This window comes from Platichthys flesus, chromosome 2 (genome assembly GCF_949316205.1).
Source record: "Platichthys flesus chromosome 2, fPlaFle2.1, whole genome shotgun sequence".
In the NCBI taxonomy this organism is placed as follows: domain Eukaryota; kingdom Metazoa; phylum Chordata; class Actinopteri; order Pleuronectiformes; family Pleuronectidae; genus Platichthys; species Platichthys flesus.
The window spans coordinates 20,310,438-20,337,522 of NC_084946.1; the positions used below are offsets into that span (position 1 = coordinate 20,310,438).

Sequence of the window (27,085 nt, forward strand, 5' to 3'; positions counted from 1 at the left end):
TTTTCAGCTACTTTCAGCGACACATTATGTCCCTGTTTTAACTCAGTGTGTTACGTGTGTGTTTTCCAGGGACCCTCAGGTCCTCAGGGAGCACATGGCCCACTGGGAGAAGAGGGTAAGCGGGGACCCAGAGGAGAGCCCGGTGCTGCTGGACCACTTGGACCTCCTGGAGAGAGAGTGAGTAACTTCAGATTTAAACCAGATAATTCTCCAGGTTCTTCTGGTCCATGCTCACTTCATGTTACAGGCCAACTATATCTATTAGTATACACACATCATTCTGACAAAGTTTGACCCACAAAATGTATACATGACAGTTTTGTAGTTGTTAAATCATTTTATAGGTGTTTATGTTGCACATTTGGAGAAAAAAATGGAAGTGATACAATTTTAGGTATTTTCTATACGGGTCATTTTAATCCTAATTAATTTAATTAAAATAAAACTTGTTGTAATAATAAGCTTAACTCTGGTTTCATGTTTTCTGCGTAGGGATCCCCTGGTAACCGTGGTTTCCCCGGTCAAGATGGTCTGGCTGGTCCCAAGGTGAGTCACAGTTTTACTGGTTCTTGAGACAGTTGTGTTGTTCTACTGTTGTATTTTTCAGAACAGAAATCTGATCTAAAAGATCAAATAAACACAGATATATTTTGAGGATAAAGATCTGGTTCTAGAAAAGGGACACAGCTGATGTGTCAGTAGTCACATGTGTCAATCTGTGAAACTCACATATACCATATAGAATTTTGTTATTAGCTTTTTGTTGCATTGAGAACATTGAATTTATTAATCATGTAGTCATATTGTTGTTGAAACCTCACAAATTGAATTAATTTTTATGTTGAATTCAACATTAAAATTCAACATTCCAATCCAATCATAATAAAAACATGTTTTTGCAGAATTTGTGGTTGTTGTTGCGGCAAACGTGCAACTCCACTGTGTGGCCTCAGGATGGTAGCATAGCCTATAAACCCATTATGCACCAGTGACCTACATGTCCCCCTATCACCATATCCAGCAGTTCATTTAACATTATCTATCTAGCTGCACAATTTCATTTACACCTAAATGAGTCTGTCAAAATGTAATCTTCCTACCTCCACTAGGTCAATAGAGGAAAACTCATTTCCTCTGGGCTTTGAGAATTGAAGTGTCAACTCCTTACTGATTGACTGAGTGACCAATTCCGGTTTTAATCTCTTTCTCCTCACACAGGGAGCCCCTGGTGAGCGTGGACCTGCTGGTGCCAGTGGTCCCAAGGGTGCCAACGGTGACCCCGGCCGACCTGGAGAGTCTGGTCTGCCCGGTGCCAGAGTAAGTTTCATCATTTACCCACAGACACAGGTCTGGATGTCGGGGATCTGCAGGAAAGTGATTTAAACAAAACACAAATAATACTTTTAACAAGTGTGAATATTTATACAATGCGTACAATGTCATTCTGGAAAAGATTGCAAGCTGTAATAATATGTTAAATGGTAATATTCAACAAATTATTATCCAGACGTAGTTCTGGGTCAGGCCACTGCGACTGTCCTGTGAAAACCATTTTCTCCAAACACTCCAGTATTTAATGCTCTCAGAAAAATATGATATAACTAATTATATAGAGAAATATAATAAATAAATAAATATTCCACTGCTATACATGTTGCAGGTTAGCAGAGATAAACTGAGAAATAGCATTTTAAAACCTATAAAACCTCTACCTGTTTGTTAAAGTCTTAAAATCTAAATCTTATTCCTCAAGCTACCATTTGCCTTGAAACACCATTATTTATTATAATTCATGCAACAGAACCAGAGATTCTATTGTCATTTCATATTCCACATGTTCTTCATCCTCGTCAAAACCTGGTGCCTACATAACCCACAATGCCGCTCGAGCATCAACAATTTGGTCAGGGATTCAGGTGTGTTAGCGGTGAACGTAGCCTTGAGCAGCTGCTCTCCAGGACAGATAAGCAGTGAGCACCAGAGGTCTGGTGAGGTCACTTCCTTCTTGATCCACACAACCAGATTTTCTTTCATTTCCAAATCTGTAGTCAGACCCAGTTGACCCTGGTGTAAAGGACACTAGAGGCAGTTTATCAGATTTCAAAGTCTTATCAGAACTCCCCAAGTCCTTTAAAATATGGTTCGATGTGTAAAATAGGTGGAGGTTCTCTTTGAGGAATAGACAGATGTATAATATAATATGTGTAAAATGAGTGGAGATCCCCTTCATTCTTCAGTTTATGTATCTGACAGATCTCTGACATTTCACTGCACAGACTTTGTGATTCTATTTCCCAACACTGACGCAGATGGTTCGTGCTTCATCGCCACAGAGCAAGAATGAAATAGTTACCTCTTTTGAGTGGAGCACATTAGCATCAGTGGTGTCTCTCATTCACATTTCCACTCTTAGTCACTTCCATCAGTAGGTGTTGAGCTGTTGCTTCTCGCCAATCACACGTGCAAATTGAATTTCCCACAATGCCATATTCCCATCTTTTTGTCTTCTGCACGTGTGTCTGTGTGGAGATGCCTGATGATGACTCAACTGGATCTCAATTGTGTTTCTCTGACAGGGCCTGACTGGGCGACCTGGTGACGCTGGTCCTCAAGGCAAAGTCGGACCTTCCGTAAGTGAACTATTTTGAAGACGTGGCAACAATGATGTAGTTGTTTTGTGTTTGCGAATCCAGGAAAACAATCACACAGCATGTGAGCACTAAGAGGTTTTTATTTCTAGCATCGCATGTGGAACAACCAGGGAGAGATTGTATAAAATTGTCTCATCACGGAATGACTCTGAAGTGGTTTCATCAAATTTTATTGTGGGAGATTTGATCTATTTATCCTACTGCCTGGTCCCCTCTGGTGTTTGTGTTTCTAATAAGCTCAAGTGTCCTGGTTCTTAGAGACGGAAGTCTGACACACTGCAGCTTTTTTAAAATCAACATCCACATTAAAATCAGCTCTGTTCTATACTTGTTTATTTCTGAAATGAGTGGAATTTCTTTAAGTGCAGAGTTTACAGCAAAAGTCTCCAGTGAAACCTCTATCAACTGGTTTATGTTTGACAAATTGGCTCCATTTTATAGAAATGTGAATCTTTTGTTTCCACTGTATCAGACAGAGCATGTTTGTGTATGTGCTGCTATAATATTTGATATTTTATATGGACTATGAATATTATGTCCTTTAATTTAAACATAAGTCACGTTTTCTGTTCAGAGACTGTGTGTTTTTTTTAGATTAAGCAGTTGTTAAATTTCTGGACTCACTGCTTCAGGGACAGAATGTGGACACACTGATTACTACCTTTATTTGATCTGTTAATTATTCGCTTCCTGGCATCTCCAAGTTGACCTCTCTGGGGTTTAATTTATTTTGGAGAAGTGAAATTACATTTTTACATGGGGCTTAAGTTTTGATTTGCAAACATGTTGTGGAACTAAATGGAACTTTTCTCGACTAGGGAGGTTCTGGTGAGGATGGACGTCCTGGACCCCCTGGCCCACAGGGAGCCCGCGGACAGCCTGGTGTCATGGGATTCCCCGGACCCAAGGGAGCGTCTGTAAGTGTTTGTTTGCAAAACTAAAGATGTATGTGAAAGAAACAGGATCTGTTGTTTTAATGTATTGGATGTGAACCAGTAGAGCTTCTAGATAAGACCTGGAGTACTGCTGAACAACTTTATGCTCATTGTGGATCAAGCGAATCAGCAGTGACCTCCTTACTAACCTCTGTTTCCTGTTTCTGTTGGGACCAGGGTGAGGCTGGCAAGTCTGGAGAGAAAGGACTGGCTGGAGCTGGAGGTCTGAGAGTAAGTTACTTAAACTTTCCTGCTTTAACTTCAAAATTCATTCATGTCAACCATCCTATGATCTAGTGGTCTGTGAGTGTAGGTAGAAAACACTATTTAGATTCCTGACAACTACTAAATAAACACATTAAACCTGTTTTTAGATTCAATGTTAACGTTTATCAAATGATTAAACAGATCAAAATGAATCTTTTTGTTCAAATACACAGTTTTTTTTTATTCTGCAGCTACCATTGATCTGCTGTTAAGTCTTTAGTTCAGCTCCGACGTGAGAAGCCTGTTGAAAAGCTCAATAAAGCTATCAGATGTCTGTCCAGTTAATAGCATCACTTTTGGCCTAATAAAAGTCTATCTATCCAACCCTCCTCCTCCTCCTCCTCCCTCCACCCTCCCTTTTGATTCCTCTCTTCAGGGTCTGCCCGGCAAAGATGGAGAAACTGGCGCTGCTGGACCCCCCGGCCCCGCTGTACGTATCCCCCCCAATCCCACTCCATATAGCTTCAAAACTGATAGTATCTCTCCCCTTTTCTCGGCCTGCACTAAGAAGCAATCTTCAGTATCTCCCATTTCTCAAGGTGGCTCGTTGATAGAACTGTCTGGGGTTAGAAAAAACGTCCATGACTCTAATCTCTGGAGTTTGTATGATGGCATCACTGACCTGAGAAAACCTCCATATATACAACAACATTATTCCAATGATATATACTGTTGTTAGAGCTGTATAGTTGTTTCCACCATATTAACGATCTAATTGAGGTGAAACTTTTGATATTAAGTTAATATAAGAAATTGAGAGTCTGTAAACGGGGGTCACCTGCACAACTAGGGGAGTTCTCAGTTACACAGGCTTGAGCCCCCTTTGCTGCACTTCTTCCCTCCGCTCTCTCCCTCCCCCCTTTTACACCCAGATTCTGTCCTATGGCCATTGTGCCCAAACATATTCTAAAGGAAATGAAGAGAAGTTGAATTGTGATTTACGATGATTTATGGATCTGTGCAGGGCATCGCTGGAGAGAGAGGAGAGCAAGGACAGCCCGGACCCTCCGGCTTCCAGGTGAGTGTCTTCACCTCAAACATTCAGCTTGTTTATGTCTGTTTGTCTAGCTGTGTCTGTAAGTGTAGTAGTAAAGAATTACAAATGAATACATCAGTCGTTCAGTTTGTCTCTAACCGGATTTAAAAATATATTGTTATTGTGATATAAGTATTACTTTTGTGAATTTCTTGCTGTTTAAATATTCTCTTAAGACTATTAATACAGTATTGTGCTGATTTATTTTTGTTTTTTTTCATTTCTGGTTCATCTGCTTTTTAACTAGTTGTTTTGTTTCTCTCCTGTTCACAGGGTCTGCCTGGACCTCCAGGCCCCCCTGGAGAGGGAGGCAAGCCCGGAGACCAGGTGGGTGCCCTTTCTTATTGAAAGATAACTTTTAACATGATCATCACATCGCAGTGGAAATAGAAAGTATTTTTCTGTCATTTGCTTAATAAGAAGAGATCCTCAAAGAATCTGACAATGTGATATGTACACCTACTTTACTCTGACAGCATTAGTATTTTTCTGTAACTCTGTTAGCTGGATGTTGTTCCTATTCTGATCCTACACATCTATTCTTTAACTTCTCTTCCTTGTTTGTCATTTCAGGGAGTTCCTGGAGAGGCCGGAGGTGCCGGTGCAACTGGACCCAGAGTAAGTCCACCGTCTTTTATTCGATTTTTTCATTTCTTTGGTCGGCTGATTGTCGGACCCGCCCGCTGATTGTGGATTGTTTCTCTGTTCAGGGTGAGCGTGGTTTCCCCGGAGAGAGAGGAGCTGCTGGTCCTCAGGGTCTTCAGGGACCCAGAGGTCTGCCTGGAACCCCCGGAACTGACGGACCCAAGGTGAGTCCAACAGACCGCTTCAAACAGTTAACTCCCATGAAGTGTTCTCACAACACTGGCAGGTACGATTCTGTCGTGCCTGTTTCAGATTTCTGCAAAATTCTTATCACCGCATTTAATTGTATAGAACTGTATTGATTCTGGGGAACCCTGGTGGCATACAGAGGTCTCCAAATGAAGGTTAAGACCCCTACAATGGGTCACAACAGATTTATAGTAATTGCTTCATACTTTTACTGCTACAGGGCTCAATAACTTAGGATAGAGGATAAAAGTAGACATTGTTTTGATTTCAGGGGTCTAAGCATAAGAGGTTAGGAACCTCAAAAACAGGTTAGGTTACAATATGTCTCAATGGCCCTTAAGTGACCCCAAAGAATTATATTGATCTATTTTTTAAAAGGGAAAATATACAATGTATTTGATCAACTATACTCCAAAGGTACAGTACCTGTATACCCACACATGGATGGATATTATTAATACAGCATATACACACTGCTTGAAGGATTTACACAATTCAATCATGTGTAAAGAAAAATAATGTTTCTCTACATTTTCATAACAGCTGATATCCACTCTGCACAGTCACTTTTTTCCTTATCGTCCATCAACCAACCCCGGCCACTGAATTTATTTGTCACATCTGCACAGCGAGTGGAGGAAGAGCTCAGAGCGACGTCAACTCCCCATTTTGATTTTGTTATCAGTTCAGATTTTAATCGGAGTTCACAGGTTTTCATCCCCTTAAGGCTGGACAGGCGCAAATAGAGAGGCAGAGGATTAGAGAGCCGACACGAGTGGGTGATGGAGGAGGAAGGGACAGACAGTTTTAGGAGGGGGAGGAGGAAGCACGAATCTGAGAAAGTTGTGAAGGGATATGTTGCACGAGACGCATCCTGACTGGCGTTAGAACACAGTTTTGATGTATTCAGATCCAACGTGGAGGCTGTGCCCGTGGTTACGTTTTAATGACTGGAGAAGAGCGGCAGAATTGGTTTGTGAGCGTCTGATCTGCAATCTGAGGCTGCAACAGAAAGTTGTTGCAGATAAGCCTGAGAACTTCTGACCAGAAGTTGGCCTGACGGAGCCACTTCCAAACCAAATCAAAGTCTGCATTTGATTCCAGTCGTTGGCTGTGATATGTGGAAATGGTGTTTTTGAGATTAAACTCCACATTAACTAGTTAAAATACAGAATGAAATGTGGCCCCAGCCTCAAAGGGAACATGTGCACTTTTAGATATGTTTGGTTCTAAGTCTGATTGACAGGTGAGCTGGTTGATTGATCTAAACAAGGTGACTTAAAACAACCAATGGTGGGAGAATAAGATTTAAAAGCAGTGTTACAATCATTTTTTCTTTCATTCTTTCGATCCTGTGATAACCAGAGCAGAACTCGCCTCAGATGAGCGTTGATCTGTTTTGTTGAATACGTCGATGTGTTCTTGAAATGAGACGGTATTGTTACTTTATGTTGTGGTTAATATGTAAATAAACAGAAAAACAAATGAAATCGGTTTCCTGCTACCTCAAAACCTCGACGGCCTCCTTATACTAAAATATACAATACACAACTGTTCAATATTCACGGACCTGAAGTACCTTTTCTGTCTGTCTCTAACCCATCTGCATTTATTTCTGCTCCATAACAGGGAGCCATTGGTCCTGCTGGTGGTGCTGGAGCTCAGGGACCCCCCGGCCTGCAGGGTATGCCCGGAGAGAGAGGTGGTGCCGGCATTCCTGGACCCAAAGGAGACAGAGTAAGCCACAACCCGATTTAATGGGCTAATCACAAAATATCCATGTGTTGATATGTTACATTTTCTCTTATTCATTTTTTAATTTATGCAAATAACTGCCAGGTGACTGACTTGTTTGTTTTTAATTCCTTTAGGGTGACATTGGAGAGAAAGGACCTGAAGGTGCTTCCGGCAAAGACGGTGGAAGAGTGAGTCATTCTTTCTATTTTGTCAGTGTTGATAACAGACAGGAGACGACCTATTTCTTCATAAATTGAGCTATTAAATCTAGATAAAAACTTGAAATTAGTTCTTACGAATGCGATTGTTACTTTTTCTCTGGCATTATTGTGATGCTCAATTAATCTTTTGCACATTTTAACACTGACTTCCTGTTTCCTGTCCCAGGGTCTCACCGGTCCCATCGGCCCCCCTGGTCCTGGTGGTCCCAACGGAGAGAAGGTTAGTGCCGTGTCACCATATTTTAAGTGTAATGTTACTGTCACACTGGCATTGACAGGTTTTGGATGTGAATTCCTCTTTAGAAACTGTAAATACCATAAGGTTGTTTCTGCCATGACTTATTCTGAGACATGATGGTTACTGAGTGTGTATCTGATTCCAGTGTTTCCAGTATGATGTGTGTTAATCGCCTGTGTTTTTCTTTCAGGGTGAATCAGGTCCTGCTGGTCCCTCTGGAGCTCCTGGTACCCGTGGTGCTCCTGTAAGTGACACAGTTTTATCAGTATACATCCATTCACCTCGTGTGACAAGTTAAAATGATAAATGTAATTGTGCAGAAATGATTCACTGTTGATATTATACAATTAAACATCCTTCAGTTCTCCTTTAAAGATATTTTCAAAGATTAGTGATCATCATTTTAAAATCTGTATTGAAGTTTAACGGATTATTTCTCACGCGTCTCACCTCTCCTCCTCCCTCTCTCAGGGTGACAGGGGTGAGACTGGACCTAATGGACCTGCTGGATTCGCTGGACCCCCGGTAAGTAGCAGAAACAGATTCCAGTGAAGACTCCTTGAGTGACGTGCTGACTCGTTAGCAAGGTTAAGAAAGTAACAGCAATAAAAATTGAAATCTTAGTAAAATACGTTACTCTAGATTTATTTTTGGAGCCATCCAGTCATAAATATTTCTAATTACACTGATAATTCAAGGAAGATAAGTCACTTCAGCAGTGACCTTAAGTAACTCCATGTTAGAGGAAGTAAAGAGGTCAGAGCAGCTCAGGTTTTTGAAATATGTCCCAAGATTCCTCAGTGACTCTAAATTTAAATATAATAGACATATATTACATTAAAAGCACGGTAACTATAACTCCTAGTAAAGTAACAGCAATAACTGAAGCCTCCATTATAAATAAGATCTAATATTTGTATTTATTGGATAACAGATAACACCTTTATAACGATCAAATCAAATTACTGTTTAGATGAGGGTATTTTTTGACATGACGCAGCTTCTGTCTTCTTGCTTTTTATTACTACGAACTGAAAACACTTCCCTCAGTCAATCATTTTTTTATCATGGCACACGTCTTTTTTCCTTGTTAATCTGTGCAGAGAGATTAGTGTGTGGATAGTCGGAAGTCCACGCATCACTCATCCATTTAAATCCTCCTGAAGTCTCCAAGCCGTCATCAGATAAAAGTTTTTAATAAGCTGCATCCTTCCGAATGCAATTTCATCAGTGCTTTTATTACAGCACACTTTATCATTCCGTTTTTTTTTCTCCAGGTTGCACTAATCGATGACTTTATGTCAGGATGAATAATGCTTCGAATAATGAAATAATATTTTTCGGTGCACAGCTCACTTCCGCGTGCACAGAGTGAAAATAGACTCAGATGCTTCATAAAACATCAGCAGCTTTAATTGAACACAGTGGAAACTGCTTATATGATCATCACAAGCAGGTGACTATGACAACCAAAGTCACAAAACAGACCTCGTAATTTACTGATTCAAAGATGAAACGACAAACTACACTGTGGTCGTGAAAACACACTCATTTTACAAACCTGCTGTTGTGTGAGAAAAAAAGTACCAAAATGTGAGCAGAGCAGGAACAGTCGAGGGAAATCAGTGACTGAGCTACAGCGCTACGGCACAATAAGGTCCTTTGTTTATCCCTAATTATACATTATAATTTATTAGCTGAGGTCTAAAGAATCAATTTGTACTCCATTGACCTGGAAATTATACTTCCACGAAGGTGGTAGTCATGGAGACACAATCAAATGGAGCGGTGAAAATCCTAGTTGCATATTTTCAAATACTTTCCATTCCACACTAATTTGTAGAGACATTTTACATAATAACTGTTAAATGCACGACTAGTAAACTGATCTCTATGTATCCTGCCAAATATATTTATAAATTATATAATTGAATATGTATTTATTGATGATTTATAACAAGTCGCACTGTTCTTAACTTTAAAAAATATATCTAATTCACATTATAAACATTTGTTGGTTTAAAGACACATTTCCTTCATGTCTCTGTCTTGTTCTTTCAGGGCTCTGATGGTCAACCTGGAACCAAGGGAGAGCAGGGAGAGTCCGGACAGAAGGGAGACGCTGGTGCCCCCGGACCCCAAGGACCCTCTGGTGCCCCCGGACCTGCTGTGGGTGTTGCTCTAGATATTCATTGATTTTAAAATAAATGTTTGCCGCAAAAACAAAAGCAAGTCATACGCGCACTAAAACTGCATTAAACTGCATTCATTGATAGTAACGTGTATTTTCTTTGACAGGGTCCCACAGGTGTGTTTGGACCTAAAGGTGCTCGTGGTGCTCAGGGACCTTCTGTAAGTGACTTTATGAAAAGTTTATGATATCTAGACACAGCAAAGATTGTTTTGTTTGATTACTTCTGTCTTTATCTAAATTAATCTTTTTCCATCAGGGTGCCACTGGTTTCCCTGGAGCTGCTGGCCGTGTTGGTCCTCCTGGTCCCAACGTAAGTTCAGTCTTTTTACACCTATAGCTGAATCTGACACAAATATGTGTGTCGTGTCATTACCAAAAACCAGAACACTGATGTTAATAGTGTCTACAAAATATCTTTGACAGACTTCCAGGATAAACTGCTAATAAAAGTCTGGTTATAACCAAAATATAAGAAAAACCTTAATGTATAACTTCAAGTATGAGAATCTAAAGGAGAAAACGGGGCTTGATTCATGTTTTACGAGGAAGAACCAGGTGCAGCGGAAGAGACACAAGAGAATATTTGCTTTCTATGGTTGTCTTGTCTCTGAAGCTGTTTTTTAATTTGCACCTGTAAAACTTAGCACCTGCACATCATCAGATCAGTGAATCTGACACTGGGAAGGATATTTTTACAGACATGTGAAAAAGAAGTGTAACAGTGTGAGAAACAGGTCTGACTGTGATATGTGTTATAAAGAGTTATTTAAGGATCCAGAGGCAACGCAGGTGTTTACATCAGCCACAACTTAGAAACAGGTTTTCACATCACTGATTCTCCAGACTGAACTCTTTCAGAACAGATCACAAACGAACGCCATTATGTATATTTGCTCACCATAGAATTATATAGAAGACGATTTTTTTTAAACTCACTTTTAAGACCTTAAATGGCCACGCCCCTGATATGTTACCTCTTGACCAATGAGATTTGCAGATGGAATCCTGCTGGTCACTCCCAGGTCCCAGTTTGTGACAAAGGGAGATCAAAAGGAGAAATAAATTGAAACTCTCTCACTGAACTAAGACACACCACCTCTCCGGCTTCTTTAAAATGTCTTCTTAAAACCTTTCTCTTTATGAAAGTAAGGTAATAAGTAAACATGTAATACATGCAGATGCATAAGGCCTAAAATACTTTATACAGTGTAAACAGAATATATGCAGTGTGGGAATATGTACAATGGAACAGATTGCTCTTTATAATATTGTTAAGTGCTGTATAAATAAAGTTTCTTATTACTATTATAGGATTGTCATTTCATTTTAAGTTATATTCTGCATGTGACCCCATTTAAAGTCCTTGCTGTCGTCTTTCTCCTTCTTCTCAGGGTAACCCTGGACCTGCTGGTCCTGCTGGGCCTTCTGGCAAAGACGGACCCAAGGGTGTGAGGGGAGACGGTGGACCTCCAGGCCGACAGGGTGACGCTGGGCTCCGCGGCCCCGCCGGAACTCCCGGAGAGAAGGGAGATGCTGGAGAGGACGGTCCTCCTGTGAGTTTGTCTTCACTTCAATCATTCTCCTCTATACAGCGCTCACAACACTCCTGGGCTTTCACATGATCTGCAGCTTCTTGACAGACACTCCAAACAGTCTAATCCCCCCCCCCCAGCATCCACTCGCACACATTATTTAGCTGCTCTTCAGGCCACACACATGTCAAGGTGAACAGAGGCTATATTATGGAGAGAAGAACATTATTAAGTGCGTTGTTTTTCTACATTTGCTGTCGACTTTTAACGTGGCTCTATCAGCACAAAGAGCCAGTTTCAGCTGTAATGGACAACAGCTGAGCACGTTCTCCACTAATACACAGAGCTGTCAGTGTCCATCACCGACTCTAATGGCAGACCAAGACATATGACAGCATGGGGGGGCACAGGCCCAGTGACAGAATGATGAAAAGACCCCAGGCTTTTATCCTCGCCACGCATTTAGCGCCACACACACCTTCAACCTGTCATAAACACAGGGCGAGTCCTGTCAAGGTAATGACACATCACAGATGATTACACACTCAAGCATGAAGATGGCTCCCCACTTCTATATTACATATATGAACCATGTATCAACACATTAGAGTCTTTGTCAGCTGCAAGGCTCGGCTCAGGTGTCACTGCGGGACATGAGGCAGAGTGGACCGAGGTGGTACAGAGCAACACCTGAGAGGGTTTAAAGGAGTGGGATGTTCATACATGGAGCTGCAGCTGGGAGTTGTGAAACCTCAGCGGGAGCAAGTGACAGAAGATATAAATCAGAAAGAGCTCTTTGAAGCAACAGAAAAACAATGGAGGAAGGAACAGGACACAAAGACACGTCACATAAAAACACGATACATCAAATAACTTGCTTCGTATTCCATGAATCTGTCAACAGAGAAAAATGCCTAATGACTCACGGGAGTCTTGGTTGGTTGGACTTCACAACAGACACATGAAACCCAGGGCTCTTTATGCTAAGCTAAGCTAAGCTAACTGGACTGGATTCTTTCCGCAAATGTTTGTCAATCAACTCCTAATGTTAACTCAGCTAGAATAATGGTACTTAAAAAAATAATAAGAGTAATGTGGAATTAATCGTGATAATAACTAATACTGATTTTGCTCAGCCTAACTGTTTTACAGCTCAACAGCTCAGTTGATTCAGTTCAGATGGGCTAATGTCAGCATCTGTGTTTTTCAATACACAATTAGAATGTCTCGGTACCAATTCTTATGCAATGCAATTTAAGGGTGCCTTATCAAAATTGTTTGTATAAATACCTTTATTATTATTGTCATTACCTCAAAATCCAGTGTAGATTCATATTATTATAGTGATCATATATGATATAGTGATGAAATGTTGCTGTAATCAAATGAATTGACTGTTGATTCTGTTATGGCACAAACGACCCATGCAGAACTGTAAATGTCACAATCCATCACACTTGAACTGTATTTCCTGTCTCTCCTCTCAGGGTCCCCTGGGTCCCTCAGGTCCTCAGGGTCTGGGTGGCGGGCGCGGTATTGTCGGTCTGCCAGGACAGCGTGGAGAGAGAGGCTTCCCCGGTCTGCCCGGACCCTCTGTAAGTAACGTGAAATAATCCAATACTCAAATTCAGGTGTAAGAAGGAAAGAGTTGTTTTCATTCAAAGTTATTCTGTCATGTGTTTGTACTGCAACACATATATTAGACCTTTTTGTTATTAAAACTGATTTTTGTTTTTGGATTGAAAGGAGGATTCATTCATAATGAAGAGTCGCACAGAACAGAACAATCTGTAATGAGTTGTCTCTCTTTAATTGCTTCAAGTGACATATTGTCCATTCATCTTTAATAACGAAACAGGCTTTAAAGTACATATATTTTAATCAGCCTCAGGAGCCCAATATCTGATGTTTTATCACTTAGTGAAAAAGAAGATGTAGAAACCACCAGGCAGCCCCTGGTTTGTCATTGTGTGTCCTAATTGGATCACATTCAAACCACATCTCACATGAGCCATGAGTCGATTTTTTCTCCGGTTGAGCTGATTCCATCTGATGTAGGACGCGACATGAGACACGACGTCTCCCCTGCTTACATCGGCCCCGATCTGATACGTGACATGAGCCACATCTCCCACTTACAGCATCTCGTGTGCTTAACGTTAATTTTTCATCAATACGCATGACAGAGATGCCAGGAAAGCTGTAGAGATACCAACCTCCATCGGGAATGTTAATAAAGCCAGTGGGGTTTGAAGTGCAGATACAGTCTCAGATTTCTGCAGGTTTTAGCCTCTTTGATGGCAGCAGGCGGTCAGAGTTTGATCTTTTTTGGATCAGGGAAATGATTCAGTTTGTATCCTTACATTTGATCTTTGTGGGACTAAACCTGTTTTTAAAGCTTTATCAAACCAAAAATATCATCTACAGGTGGTGATTTCACTCCATCTGTAATCAGTGGGCTGTTTTCTACAATGATTCATAGAGATTTTAGCGGGAATATAAAATCACAGAAGCCTGGGTGAATCATATGATGGCGTGAACTTCTAGGTCAGTCATCACGTCTTGGGTGTAATAACGAGCTTTCTTCCCTCAGGGTGAGCCCGGAAAGCAGGGAAGTGCTGGTGGCGCCGGAGACCGTGGACCCCCCGGACCTGTCGGACCACCTGGACTCACCGGACCTTCAGGAGAGCCCGGCAGAGAGGTCAGAGAATGTTCAGCAACCAGTGTGACACATCCATTGGCTCTTAACTGGTCACATCCCCTGATTTCAGCTGCAGGTTTTAGTCCATTAACATGCACAGCTGTCAGCGTATACACATCTGTATTGTTGTTATCAGAGCAGGGTTATGCAGTAATGCAGCTGGTCAGTATTCAGCAGATTTTCCTGGCTCAGTGGAGGAGGAAGCTGTTAACACTTGATATCGTTCTGTTATCCATCAGGGCAACGCTGGATCTGATGGACCTCCTGGTAGAGACGGTTCTCCTGGAACCAAGGTGAGAAAAACACAATTTAGTGCATCAAACTAAATTACAAATAATTGTTTCTGTTCCATCTAAGACCCTTTGTCAATCAGTGTTTGATTTGATTTATTAATCCATTGAACATTTGGGGTTTTACTTCAGTATTTTATTTTAATTTTGCCTTGATGGGGTGTTTTTTATAGTCAGTCAACACTTTGCTGGAATTGATACAAGCTTTTAAACAAATAGAATCTGACTTTTTTCTTTTTCTTTTTTTAAACTGTTTGCATCATTGCATTTCGAAATACATTTTTTATCTGGATCTTATTCTTGTCCATAGCTTCCCTTTCATAAGTGTTGTCCTCTCTGTGCTGCAGGGTGAACGTGGTACCACTGGCCCTGCTGGCGCTCCTGGTGCTCCAGGCGCTCCCGGTGCCTCCGGCCCTGTTGGTCCCACCGGCAAACAGGGAGACAGAGGAGAGGCTGTGAGTAGTGTTTCTTCAAATGTGACATCATTTTCCTAATACAATAGAATGTGTGTCAAAAAATGTCAGCAGTAAGAGACATGAATTTAATGAGGTTGAATTTTTAAATGTATTATCTGGCAGCACATTTCAATTAAAGAGACATTTGGGGAAGAAATGAATGACCCACAGGTAAAAAGCAACTATGCCTTACTAGCAATTTAAAAAGGTGCCCATAGGTGATGGGTGTTCACACATTGACAGTCTATACACAATCTGACTTGTGGTTATTGGGTGAGAACGACAACAGAAATCACTGAAAGACAAGGTTTCTTCTATAAATCTGTTCTTTTTGTTGTTTTCTCTCAGGGTGCACAAGGACCTGCTGGACCTTCAGGACCCGCTGGAGCCCGAGGAATGCCCGTACGTAAAATTAACACACACTCACATGCACAACATCAAATTTGGCCTGTACAAACAAAAATCTTAAAAATGTATTAAGCTGTGACAATACGTTTCACAGAATAGAAATGAATCACCATGCGAACAGCGTTGAATTAGGATTCTGATCACTTGTTTCCAGGGACCCCAAGGACCCCGTGGTGACAAGGGTGAGGCTGGGGAGACTGGTGAGAGAGGACAGAAGGGACACAGAGGCTTCACTGGTCTGCAGGGTCTGCCCGGACCTCCGGTAAGCATCCGAACTGGTTCTAAATGATGTGTTGGTCTGACGAGTGGAAGTGTCTCATCCCACTGATGATTTTTAATGAATGTCTGAACGCAGTCGTTCTCTGTTCTAGGGTCAATCTGGAGATCAGGGAGCTACTGGACCTAGTGGACCTTCTGGACAGAGAGTGAGTTCAACATAATATAGTTTTAAATTCATCAAAAAATGTAATTAGTTTCCTTGCCTGTGGCACCTTTAGAGCTTAACATCAAGTGCTTTCTCTCCATCTGTGCACGTAGGGACCACCTGGTCCTTCTGGTCCTGGTGGAAAGGACGGTTCAAACGGCATGCCAGGACCCATCGGGCCCCCTGGACCTCGTGGTCGATCTGGAGAGAATGGTCCCTCTGTGAGTTCCCACCAAAACGTTCTCCATCCGTCTGTTTGATCATCTTCTTACTCTGAATAGTGACAGCATTCAATCATATTGATAGAAACCATAAAAACAAAAGCATTAAAAGTCAAGTTAAAAGAGTTTTAAAGCAACTTCAGAAGCTGCAGCAGGGCTCTTGTTGGCATCACAACAAACAGTTTGCATTGTTCAAGTTAGAGTGAAGTTTCCTGGAGAAGGAAACTGAGCTGAGAGGCAGACAACAGATTGCAAAACAGGCGGCAGCATTCCCGCACCAGTTTTGGGAGATGGATCTTGTTCAATTGGACTAGAAAGAATAATCCAACGTTAATGAGAGTGCCGAATTTAATCTTTTCATTTTTTTATTCTTCTCCTCTCAGGGTCCTCCCGGTAACTCTGGACCCCCCGGTCCTCCTGGTCCCCCCGGCCCCGGTATCGACATGTCTGCCTTCGCTGGCCTGGGCCAAACCGAGAAGTCCACCGATCCCCTCAGGTACATGAGGGCCGACCAGGCCTCTGGAAACCTCCGTCAGCACGATGCCGAGGTCGACGCCACCCTCAAGTCTCTCAACAACCAGATTGAGAACATCCGCAGCCCCGAGGGATCCAGGAAGAACCCTGCCCGCACCTGCAGAGACCTGAAGCTGTGCCACCCTGACTGGAAGAGCGGTGAGTGACAGCGGGAGGAATTGGTCAAATTGGGGAGAGACGATGAAGCAGACAGAAGTTATGTGGCATTTCAAGTTGGCAGCTCGAGTCTGGCATAGTAAAGATTTGGGATAAATATAGTTTGTGTTTCCATGTGGCTGATTCATGTGTTCAGCATAACATTACGGAATTACACAGCAAACATATACACTAAATACTAAATTATTTTAAATATTTGTTGAAAACCTGCTTTTTATGCCGGAAAACAGGCTTTAATGTGTTTTCATTCCCTTTGTCTGTAGGAGAGTACTGGATTGATCCCAACCAGGGCTGCACTATCGATGCAATCAAGGTGTTCTGCAACATGGAGACAGGAGAGTCCTGCGTCCAGCCCAAACCTTCCGGCATCCCTCGTAAGAACTGGTGGTCCAGCAAGAGCAAGGACCTCAAACACGTCTGGTTCGGAGAAACAATGAATGGAGGATTCCACGTAAGTCCTATGATCAGATCAGATACATGCCCTGCGTTAACATTACTGCTCATTGTGTTATATGCTGTTCATGCATAAAAAGAGAGATCAGGAACTTTATTGATGTTGATGATTGTGCTCTCATTCAGAGTGCGCTGTGCCGGGTGACTATGCACAGTGGATATGGACATTAGAGATATTGTGATGTTTAAAGGCTCATTTACGTGTTCTTCCCAGTTTTCCTTTTACTTCCCGTTAATAAGCAGTGTCCTCATCACGACGTATAGATATCACAGTCCTATTGCTGCTGGTGATTGTTTGGATGTGAATGAATAAAAACATCTGGGGGAAATAGATCAGCTGTAAATCCTCAATGTGTAAGATTTTGAAAATTGGAGACCCCCAGTGTTGGTTTGAAAATTGCATAAAAAATCCTTCTCACTGGCGTTTTACAAAATCACAGAAACTGAACGGAAAGTAGCAGATCAGTCATCAAGCAAGAAAACTTGAACACCCATAATCTCATTTGAATTAACCCTCTCTCTTTCTTCCTCTTCCTGCGGCCTCGTGCAGTTCAGCTATGGTGACAACAGCCTGGCGGCCAACACAGCTGCCATTCAGATGACCTTCCTGAGACTGCTCTCCACCGAGGCTTCTCAGAACATCACCTACCACTGCAAGAACAGCGTGGCCTACATGGACGCCTCAACAGGGAACCTGAAGAAGGCCGTGCTGCTGCAGGGCTCCAACGACGTGGAGATCAGAGCCGAGGGCAACAGCCGCTTCACCTACAGCGTGATGGAAGACGGCTGCACGGTGAGAGCGACAGACTCATCACACTGTGCACGGACAGTTTTCCTACATGCACATGCACACACATGATATTCGGCTTCTTCTTTACTCAGACTCCCCAAGTTAATCTCATTCCCTGCAGTTTTGCAGAGCTCAAAGGTCGTCTAACTTTATAATTTGTGTTTTATTTCCCTGTGCACAGAAACACACGGGCCAGTGGGGCAAGACGGTGATCGAGTACAGATCGCAGAAGACCTCTCGTCTCCCCATCGTGGACATTGCTCCCATGGATATTGGTGGATCAGACCAGGAGTTTGGAGTCGACGTCGGGGCGGTCTGCTTCTTGTAAAGAATGAGGGATCCGAAAAAAAAGAGAAGAGAAAGAAAGAAATTGGGAATTTGAAACAAAGCTAAAATGAAAGAGGCGCACACTTCAGATAAAGGAGGAGAGGAAGAGAGAAATCAAGACACTTTTTTTAAATGGGACTTTTTTTCTAAGTAAAAAGTGCTTTTTTCCAAGTCGAACTACGTAGGATATCTGCACTGAATGGCACTATCAACTGTCATCTGTGATTCATCCAGCCAACTCGCCCGCCCCCCCCCCCCCCCCCTCCCGGACACCCAGCATCGCCCCCCAAAAAGCCCCCCCGACTCCACCCCAGGTGAACAGCAGCCCCCGCCTACTCAAGCCCCCCCCCCACCCCACATCCATGAACAAGACGGAGGAAGTATGAGGAGTACGGGAACGTACCAGGGAACTAGAGAGAGAAAAATGTCTTGGTGTTATTTATTTATTGTTTAGGTTTGGCTCCCGGGTGCGGTAGGACTGAGTTTGATGCTAAGTAATAAAAAAAAAAATCCCACTTACACAAAAAAAAAAACGTATCCACCAACCTCCACTTACATTCTCCTCTTTTCTAACCAGCCCCATCACCCCTGTGCCATATCCACTGAATATCTCTTTGAAACCAAAAATCTTGCTACTTAGAAAGTGCAGGTGTCGTTATTTCTGCCACCACAGTGTGTATCGAAAAACGTCATAATAAAAGTCAATGGTGCTATTGTTAACGGTCTGTATTTTTTAACAACCAGATAGTCATTTGTAGTGTCTTGTACATATATGTGTATGTATATGTATATGTGTGTATACATATATATACAGTTTCTCTGAGCATCCTGGGATTTTGGATTTCAGGGTGATAACTGTCGCCTCTCGCTTCTTCCATCCTCGCATGTAAGCCCACGAGTCCCCGATTGAATTCATACAACCGAGCTAATTGTCTAATCTGGAACGCATGGCATTTTTCTTTAGTTTTCTTTATATTTGTTTTGATATTATAAAGCTACCTCACACTAAAAAGAACAACTTCACAAACCAAGGTATTTTTCCCCCTGAATCTTTGTTTACGAGTCCCATATTTTAGCCAAACAAGAAAAATGACCAATATTTAAAAAAGATTTGGTCATGAAAGCCCAATCTGCTGCCCCCCCCCACCCCTCCACATTTGCTGTGACTTTTGACCCCCCCCCCCCCCCCAATCCCTCTTGACTTCCCCCCCATCAGTCCCCTCACACAGGCCGCGCCCTCTGCCTCGGTGCACTCACACACGGCTGAAGAGATTTAAAAGGTGTGTTTGACTTTGTTGCTCCAGCTCCACACGGCCAGCGCAGAGGGTTCATTTGTGTGAGGTTGTGTATATTTCTTATTATTAATAAAAGTATTTTTATTAATAATAATAGCATTATTATATTATTATTATGATCATGACTTGTTTTTGTTACGTTTTAATTAATGTAAATTGGAAATAAAAGACAAAACCAAGTAACAGGCTGACCTTGCTTTTTATTTGTATCCCGTTTTTGTTTTTTTCTCCCGCATGTTGAAACATCCGGGGAAATGATTAATCTTTACTCGTCCCCGAGGAAATTCCATGAAAATAAGTCACACCTAAACGTTTGGCTGTGCCCGGCTTCAACTTTGTGTTTATGGGGCGATGTATATCTCCGATGTCAAGAAGAAGGCAGTGGAGAAATGGATGGATGTGTGGCCATTTTCAATTTTGGTGATAGGAGAAATGTTGAAGAAAGAGGTGGTTAAAAAATGATATTGTGTACGTTTGATACATATGTAAAATAGTATTTCAGGCTTTTCCTTTCTTTTTACCGCATAGTGAAGTAGAAATGGGGAACAGTGGCGACCAATCAGCTCCTATCTGTGAACGTATAATGTCTTTCTGTACTTCTATTACTTCTCTTCTTGCCTTTCTACACTTTGCAGTGGCAATAAAAGGTAGACGCATTTCTATGAACAAAGTAGACCAATGTTTCTGTTATTTTTTATATACATATTTGTTTTTATTTTTCGTTTTTTTATTATTTAGTGTAATGGTTACCGATCCATGACTTTATCCTTGTTTGAACAATTGTTGGCATAGAGACAGGAGAGAAAACAAAAATACCAAAATAGAAAAATACATCAACAATAAAAATAAATACCTACAGAAAAATCGACACACAACAGGTTAAGCTTGGTTATTGTGGTTCTTGTGTTTCAAATAATACATTGGGTGAAACCGAACTCTGGCAACACCCACAGTAAATGATCGACATGAAGCACTCAGAAAATATCCGGGGGACGTGGAGTTACATTTTGTTTTTAAATTCACAGAAGAAATATCTACCTTTTTATGGTCTCATCTTTTAGCCTCTGGTCTAATACCGGAGAGGGTTCTCACATTCATCACAACACCATAGACATCAGTCTAGTTCTATAATTCACAGGATGTTTCAACCTGAACAACAGCGACTTGAACCAGTCTTTCTCTGAAGGTTTAAACACACACACACAGCACATTGAGCACATCACAGGACACACACAGTCAACCTATTCTAGGTTTTGCCTCTGCTCCAATCAACCTGACCGTCAGATTAAATGGGGCACAGTCGTACTTTACCATATCCATGAACACTTAGAAGTTACTGTACACATTAATCCGTCAGGGATTGAAGACACATGAATATGAGTTTATAGATTACATGCTATTGATAGCAGGTGTAATGTATACCATGACCCTAGACTGTAACGATGGACGACATGACAGCTCCCTGAAAGTGAAGCCAAAGAGTCATGATCGCCACCTCATGGCTGTCTGCAGTAATGCTTAAACACCCCACCTCCTTATTTTAGTGGATGGGACACAAACCAAATTAAAAAGTAAAAGTACACGTCAAAAACATTTTTAGATGGATTCTGTCATTCTGGCTAGTTCTTATCACACTGATATGTCAATCTTTCCTGTAAGTTTGATGAGATATTTGATGCGATAAAAACAGCCTGAAACATCATGATTGACAGCTTAGACTGAGTCTCGATTGGTGGAACAAATGCAAGAAGGCAGCGTTCGTATTGTGGATATTTTGGCTTCATTGCTCGATAGTGGGAGGAAGAGGAGACGAGTCATCCATCTTTATAAACATTCCCTGACCATTAGCCTTCTTTAATTACTTTACTTGTCAATTCACCACTACAAGGCATTTTTAACTGGTTGCTTATTTTAATATTGCTGCCTTATGACCTGCAAAAGCAAATGATACAATCGGGGTGAAAACTGGCTTTTTCCATAGACTATACTCACTGTCTCTCTGGTCGGGACAGAGGACCCACAAAGTGAAAGAATGATTTACAACAGTTGGGCGGGGAATGCTTATGTTTAGACGGAGGGAGAGGAAACAGAAGTTCGTTGACAAGTTCCTTGTGGGAACTTAAAAAAAAATCAATGGATATTTCTGAACCCTCATAATCTGTTACAGACCAAATCAACCCATCAAGAGTGATTGCCTTTCGCTTATATCGTCCAAATAATCCATGTGAACTTTGGAAATGTGGAAGACCACTCTCCTTATAGGCCGACATATTAAATGCTGCTGACAACATTTTTGAGGTGAAGCCAGTCGCTGTTTCTATTTGTGTCGAATGACAAATACTCATGCGCCACAACACCCCCACCCTCCCCTTTAGAGAGTATAATGCTCCAGAGGCAGCTCAGCAGTAAATATGATTTGGAGGAACTCAAGCGAAATTAAAAAAGGTGGCTGTTAATCCTGTCAGGTTTTGTTTTCCGTTTAACTCGGAGCTGGATATGCAGTGAAACTGCAGCACAACCCTGCTCGTCAGGAATGTATTACAACAAGCAGTAAATGTGCTAACTGGGAAAACAGAGTGCTGGTTTCAACAGGAATAAATCAGCTACAGCCTGTATGGAAAAATGGGAGGTGGAACAGTTTGTACACAGCAATCAGTGCAGAGAGGAAACCGGACTCGAGAGATTAATTAAAGCTGAACGCAGAGGTTCTCTCAGGATAAATGGCCATACTAATCTATTTCATACCCACGATCCATTTCTGCTTGAAATGTCTCCATGCCGTTCAGTACACTAAGCTGTCCAGATACTTTAGATGTGATTTCCTGCAGCTTAGAGACAATGAAGTTCACAACCTCTGGCTATAATGGCTCCCTGAGAGTTCATCTAGGTCGGAAGTTTTCCACTGGCTAGGACACAACTGGTGTTGTAGTCGTGTGGTGGGATTTTTTTTTGTAACAACGCACAAAAACACTACACAAACCCCCATGCAAATGAAACAACGATTAGTGAGGACACTCGCTTGAGTGTGTACGCTCCCATTTTAGACCTGATAAACACACTCCACCTGATTAGTGGCTTTCTAGTGTTCATTAAGGGTCAGTCGGTCAAAGACTCCTAATTAGAGCTTAATGAAAGATAGAAGGCCACAGACTGGTGGGACAAGGAGGGGAGGAAAGACGGAGAGTGAGAGGGACAGACAGGGTAATAAGATTTTAAGACTTTCCTTTTTTTGACACCTTTCTTATTCCAAGTTTTAATCTCCGGCTGTTTCCTCCATATCTTCTCTCTCAGCGCAGATGGGGAAATTAATAAACCAGGACACACTAATTCTTGTTCATTAAACGCAGAAAACTGCAGTAGGAAAATCACTATTAAGAAAAACATGGGGGGAAATTAGTAGTAATAAATAGAAAGACATTTTGCCAACACAGCTGTAAAAGGTTATCTTCGTATGTAGTGTCCTCCATTATTGAGTATTCCATTTAAATAACAGCAGGGGAGAAGTTCAGAAACCAGTGCTGAGAGTGTCTGTCTCAGTGGGGGACTTGCCAGGACTGGGTAAACTCTTCAGGTACTCCAGATGCCTGCGGGCCTCGGCTTGGTTCTGCCTCACATAGTACACCACGTACACGATGACCATGAAGAACCACACAAACATGGTCACCAGCATGGCCACGTCGGTGGTTTTCCTCTGCAGGCTGCAGAAGTTCACCCCAGAGTCCAGCAGCTTGACGAGCGGCTGGCCCGCATGCTCGCCCTGCGACCCCGGGTCCTCCCACCTGCTGCCCTCGCCCACCCCCCGCACGGAGCTCTCACAGACGATCCCGTTCACCGTCTCGGGCTCAAGGTTCAGAGTCTCCATCAGCTCCTGGAGGGCGCAGTCGCAGTGCCAGGGGTTGTGGTAGAGGCGCGTCTTTGCCCTGGTGGAGCCAAACTCCTCCCTGTTGGCCTGTCTCAGCAGGTTGTGTGAGAGGTCCAGCAGTCGCAGCTCGGGGCCCAGATGCCGCAAGGCCCCCGAGGCCAGCGAGTCGATGCGGTTGTGGGACAGGTACAGGTCCCGCAGGTGGACCAGCTCGCTGAAGGCCCTCTCCGGGAGGTTCCGGATGGAGTTGCGTTCCAGGTGGAGGGAGACGGTTTCCGGTGGGATCCCCTCCGGGATCTCCCGCAGCCCGGCGTCCGAGCACTGCACCGTGGCCGTGTCCCAGGCACAGTGGCAGCTGTCCGGGCACTGGGGCGACACCCGGCCCCACAGGGCAGAGAACAAGATTGTGATGCACAGCCATGGGTGAAGATCCACTCGTTTATCCCTGCGTCTTCCTCCACTGGCGCTGGTCCATCTCTCCTCACACCAGCCTGTGCACATCGTGTCACCATAGCCCCCCGACACCCATCAGGTCCCACTCAGGCACACACGCGGCCGCACCAGGAGATTCTAACAGGCTGAGAGAAACAGGGTCAGTGTGGAAAAGATGAGTCTGTGTATCTACATGCAATCAAACAAAGGGAGGAAATCATTATGTTCAAATTGAGGAAGAAAAAGGTCAGTGGGTAAAGAGAGAGACACTGAAATAGACTCAAGTCAGTGTCTCTGCTAAACATAACCCTGCATGGAGAGACTGTGATATGAAAAAAACTAAACATGTCAGAGGAGGACAATTTCAGAGCAACAAACCCATCTCTGTTATATTGTACGATATTGACGATATTCATCACTTTTGAATGAAACTGCAAATTTAGAAGAAACCACAGTGTTCTTTATTGCACTTATGAATCACTGCTTAAGCAACAGCAATGATAGTTCAAATGATTTAATAAAACTGATACAGTATTAAAAGGACATAAATCTGCCGCCCAAGAACAAAAAGCATCACATTACACGTTCCTCTTCTCTTATCCCTCTTTTTATTTTCCCATCATGCCACGGCCCCGCAATCATATTCCACAGGGTGTGAGCAAGGGGGTTGGAGAGAGGTGGGATCGATCGGTCCAAGTATTGCCTGCTACACTATTAACGGCAAGAACATCAATCCTGCCTGAGTCAGAGTCACACGGTGTCAATAAGTGGCACAGTTGGAAAAAATAAATAAACCAGGAGTAGTGTGGGTGTACAGGGTCTGCTCATCACTCTGGTCGAGAGAAGTTTTAAAAAAAAATGAATCCGGCAAGACATGCAAGATGGGTTATGAGCTATTTGCGATCCGCTCAGTCTCATTGGCCGGCCTGTCTGTGTTTCCTCCTCTGGTGTCAGTGTAGTTTGCTCAGATAATCCAATCAGGTGGGTTTTTTAAGAGGCTTTTTGTTTTTGTTTTTGCTGAGACAAGCAGAGCCCAAATGATGCTCCGGTTCCAGGAGAGAAATCACAATAGACTCCTTGAATCGGATTAAAAGACCATCCTCTCAAATGCCAACTGCTTTGTCCCCGTCTTCTTAACAGAATCACGTCTCCCCTGCACAGGGAGCAGAGCGCCCACTGAGGGCTTCTGCACAACAGGACCGTGGAACCTATCCCCAGATCAACAGTGTCCTAGATAGGGTGGATGTGTCTAAAGGTGACTGACAGACCGACTGACAGTCCTGTGGTGCCAAGAGGCTGCATAAACAGACGGGGTGATTTAGTTCACCCACTCATTAACCGTCAGCTATTAACATAATGGAGGTGTATGCAAATCCCCAATTAACAGGAATAATAATGAGCTGCAGGAATAAGAATAGGACGGAGAGGGGTTGGAGGACAGGGGAGGGAGTCCCTGATCTGACTCTGTTATAGGTCGTAATGCTCTGCTTTGAAGATAAATAATTGGATATTGATTTGAAAATATGGATGATGAGCAAAGATTGATTTGGCTGCTGATGTATGAAACAAATAAATGAGCCACTTAGCTGGAGAAAGCCTGAAAAAAAGATGAAAAAAAGCTGTTTGTGTTCATTTATAGATATGGAATTGTCCTGTACGTGAAATTTCTTTTAATTTCATTCTTTCTTTTTGTGTCTTTTTCATTTTTCCACTTGTTTTAAGATGTAATACCAGTACACCAGTCTTGTACTGGTATTTGTAAATGAAGTGGGATGGGCTCAAATTCAATACAATGCATATGTGCCGCCTATAGGTGATGATTGCAGCGTGTGTATGTCTAATTCCTAATATTGCTCCACATCTGTCAAAGCAAAGGACATAACTTCATCATCAGATACTCTCCTGCTTTCTGAGTCTGACTCCATCTCACGCGAATCACCGTATATCGATGGGATTAACCTGGACACATGCAAGTCGTGGCTTTTTCCCGAGGAAATGCTATTTGGTGTAAAATGAAATGAATGTGAGTGGAGCAGGTAGAAGGAAACTCAAGGGAGCCGCCTTTCGAACAAAGAGCCAATCAACAGTGGATCCTGCTTCGCTTTGCAACTTTTGAATAATAATGGTGAAGCTTTCACGCACATACAGTAATTTAGAAAGTAAACGCACATTTAAAAAAAATGTGGATATTTAAAATGAATTAACAGTGAGTGATGAATACAATAACTCACCTGTAGATGGTTTGAAATCCAGCAAGTATCCAGACGGAAGTGTTTTTCCGCCTTTTTTTTTTAGACTTTGTTTGCAATTTCTCGTTGCACTTTCCCCGAAAGGAGCCTGAACATCCTCATCTTCTTTGTGGAGATGCAGTTTGGGGGGGGAGAATCAGCTGTGGATCCGTGGATTGTCGCCTGCAGAGGGTTTCATCACCGACAGTCTGACCGGAGGGTGGTTATAGCTGGAGAGATGTGGGGCAACTCTCTCTATCGCTCTCTCTCAGTGCGTGTGTGTGAGAGAGAGAGAGTGTGTGTGTGTGTGTGTGTGATGTGGGGACGCGTGCGCCCCCATCAGGCCGTCACCTCCTCTACACACTTGTCACTGGTTTCTGAGAAGGCATCGCTCTCTTCCACACGAGATATTAACTTAATAACTTGCAGGTTTAATTCGATTTTCTGTCATTCGTCATATCTTCCTTCAAAACATTGAATTTAATCACAAGAGAGAGACACACACACGCACACACACACAAACAAACCACACACACACTATATCAGTCCAGCTTTTATATACAAAATGCCCTCAACCCGTGCATGTGCAGTAGGTGTGACACTGAGGTGCAAATACAGTAACTGCACATGTGCGTCTGTCGAGGGAAGAACAAAGAAGAGTGGAGAGCTCAAACAGATACAATTAAAGGGAAGATGCACCCCTGACCACTCATGTCTATTTTCCAAGGCTCATTGTTGGAGGTGAAGTGGACACACACACTTCATCCCTCATGTGATGGAAAGATGTAAAGACCGCACACATCAGGGATCCACTCAGCACCATGGTGGAAATGAAGAGTGAGTTCAACGAATAATGTATCAGCC

At 42.6% G+C, this 27,085-nt stretch overlaps 2 protein-coding genes across 3 annotated transcripts in view; one reads left to right on the plus strand and one right to left on the minus strand.

Moving 5' to 3' along the window:
- Positions 1 to 19,878, plus strand: part of col2a1b (collagen, type II, alpha 1b) — a 39,927-nt gene extending 20,049 nt beyond the window's left edge. For both annotated transcript variants that reach the window (XM_062405171.1, XM_062405178.1), the window contains 32 exons: positions 70 to 177; positions 493 to 546; positions 1,219 to 1,317; positions 2,577 to 2,630; positions 3,470 to 3,568; positions 3,764 to 3,817; positions 4,230 to 4,283; positions 4,818 to 4,871; positions 5,163 to 5,216; positions 5,463 to 5,507; positions 5,600 to 5,698; positions 7,353 to 7,460; positions 7,595 to 7,648; positions 7,848 to 7,901; positions 8,110 to 8,163; positions 8,391 to 8,444; positions 9,981 to 10,088; positions 10,218 to 10,271; positions 10,370 to 10,423; positions 11,505 to 11,666; positions 13,133 to 13,240; positions 14,239 to 14,346; positions 14,586 to 14,639; positions 14,984 to 15,091; positions 15,440 to 15,493; positions 15,654 to 15,761; positions 15,871 to 15,924; positions 16,037 to 16,144; positions 16,528 to 16,816; positions 17,098 to 17,285; positions 17,838 to 18,080; positions 18,259 to 19,878. In XM_062405171.1, the coding sequence (XP_062261155.1) occupies positions 70 to 177; positions 493 to 546; positions 1,219 to 1,317; positions 2,577 to 2,630; positions 3,470 to 3,568; positions 3,764 to 3,817; positions 4,230 to 4,283; positions 4,818 to 4,871; positions 5,163 to 5,216; positions 5,463 to 5,507; positions 5,600 to 5,698; positions 7,353 to 7,460; positions 7,595 to 7,648; positions 7,848 to 7,901; positions 8,110 to 8,163; positions 8,391 to 8,444; positions 9,981 to 10,088; positions 10,218 to 10,271; positions 10,370 to 10,423; positions 11,505 to 11,666; positions 13,133 to 13,240; positions 14,239 to 14,346; positions 14,586 to 14,639; positions 14,984 to 15,091; positions 15,440 to 15,493; positions 15,654 to 15,761; positions 15,871 to 15,924; positions 16,037 to 16,144; positions 16,528 to 16,816; positions 17,098 to 17,285; positions 17,838 to 18,080; positions 18,259 to 18,405 (3,045 nt within the window). In that variant the 3' untranslated portion in view covers positions 18,406 to 19,878. The remainder of the gene's footprint in view (positions 1 to 69; positions 178 to 492; positions 547 to 1,218; positions 1,318 to 2,576; positions 2,631 to 3,469; positions 3,569 to 3,763; positions 3,818 to 4,229; positions 4,284 to 4,817; positions 4,872 to 5,162; positions 5,217 to 5,462; positions 5,508 to 5,599; positions 5,699 to 7,352; positions 7,461 to 7,594; positions 7,649 to 7,847; positions 7,902 to 8,109; positions 8,164 to 8,390; positions 8,445 to 9,980; positions 10,089 to 10,217; positions 10,272 to 10,369; positions 10,424 to 11,504; positions 11,667 to 13,132; positions 13,241 to 14,238; positions 14,347 to 14,585; positions 14,640 to 14,983; positions 15,092 to 15,439; positions 15,494 to 15,653; positions 15,762 to 15,870; positions 15,925 to 16,036; positions 16,145 to 16,527; positions 16,817 to 17,097; positions 17,286 to 17,837; positions 18,081 to 18,258) is intronic.
- A 564-nt stretch (positions 19,879 to 20,442) lies between these two features.
- Positions 20,443 to 26,445, minus strand: LOC133968927 (leucine-rich repeat-containing protein 3-like). Its single transcript, XM_062405188.1, has 2 exons — positions 26,225 to 26,445; positions 20,443 to 24,139 (listed from the first exon to the last, which is right to left on the minus strand). Exon 2 carries the CDS (start codon positions 24,060 to 24,062, stop codon positions 23,205 to 23,207), a length of 858 nt encoding a protein of 285 aa, XP_062261172.1. The 5' UTR covers positions 24,063 to 24,139; positions 26,225 to 26,445; the 3' UTR covers positions 20,443 to 23,204.
- Between the last annotated feature and the right edge of the window lie 640 nt (positions 26,446 to 27,085).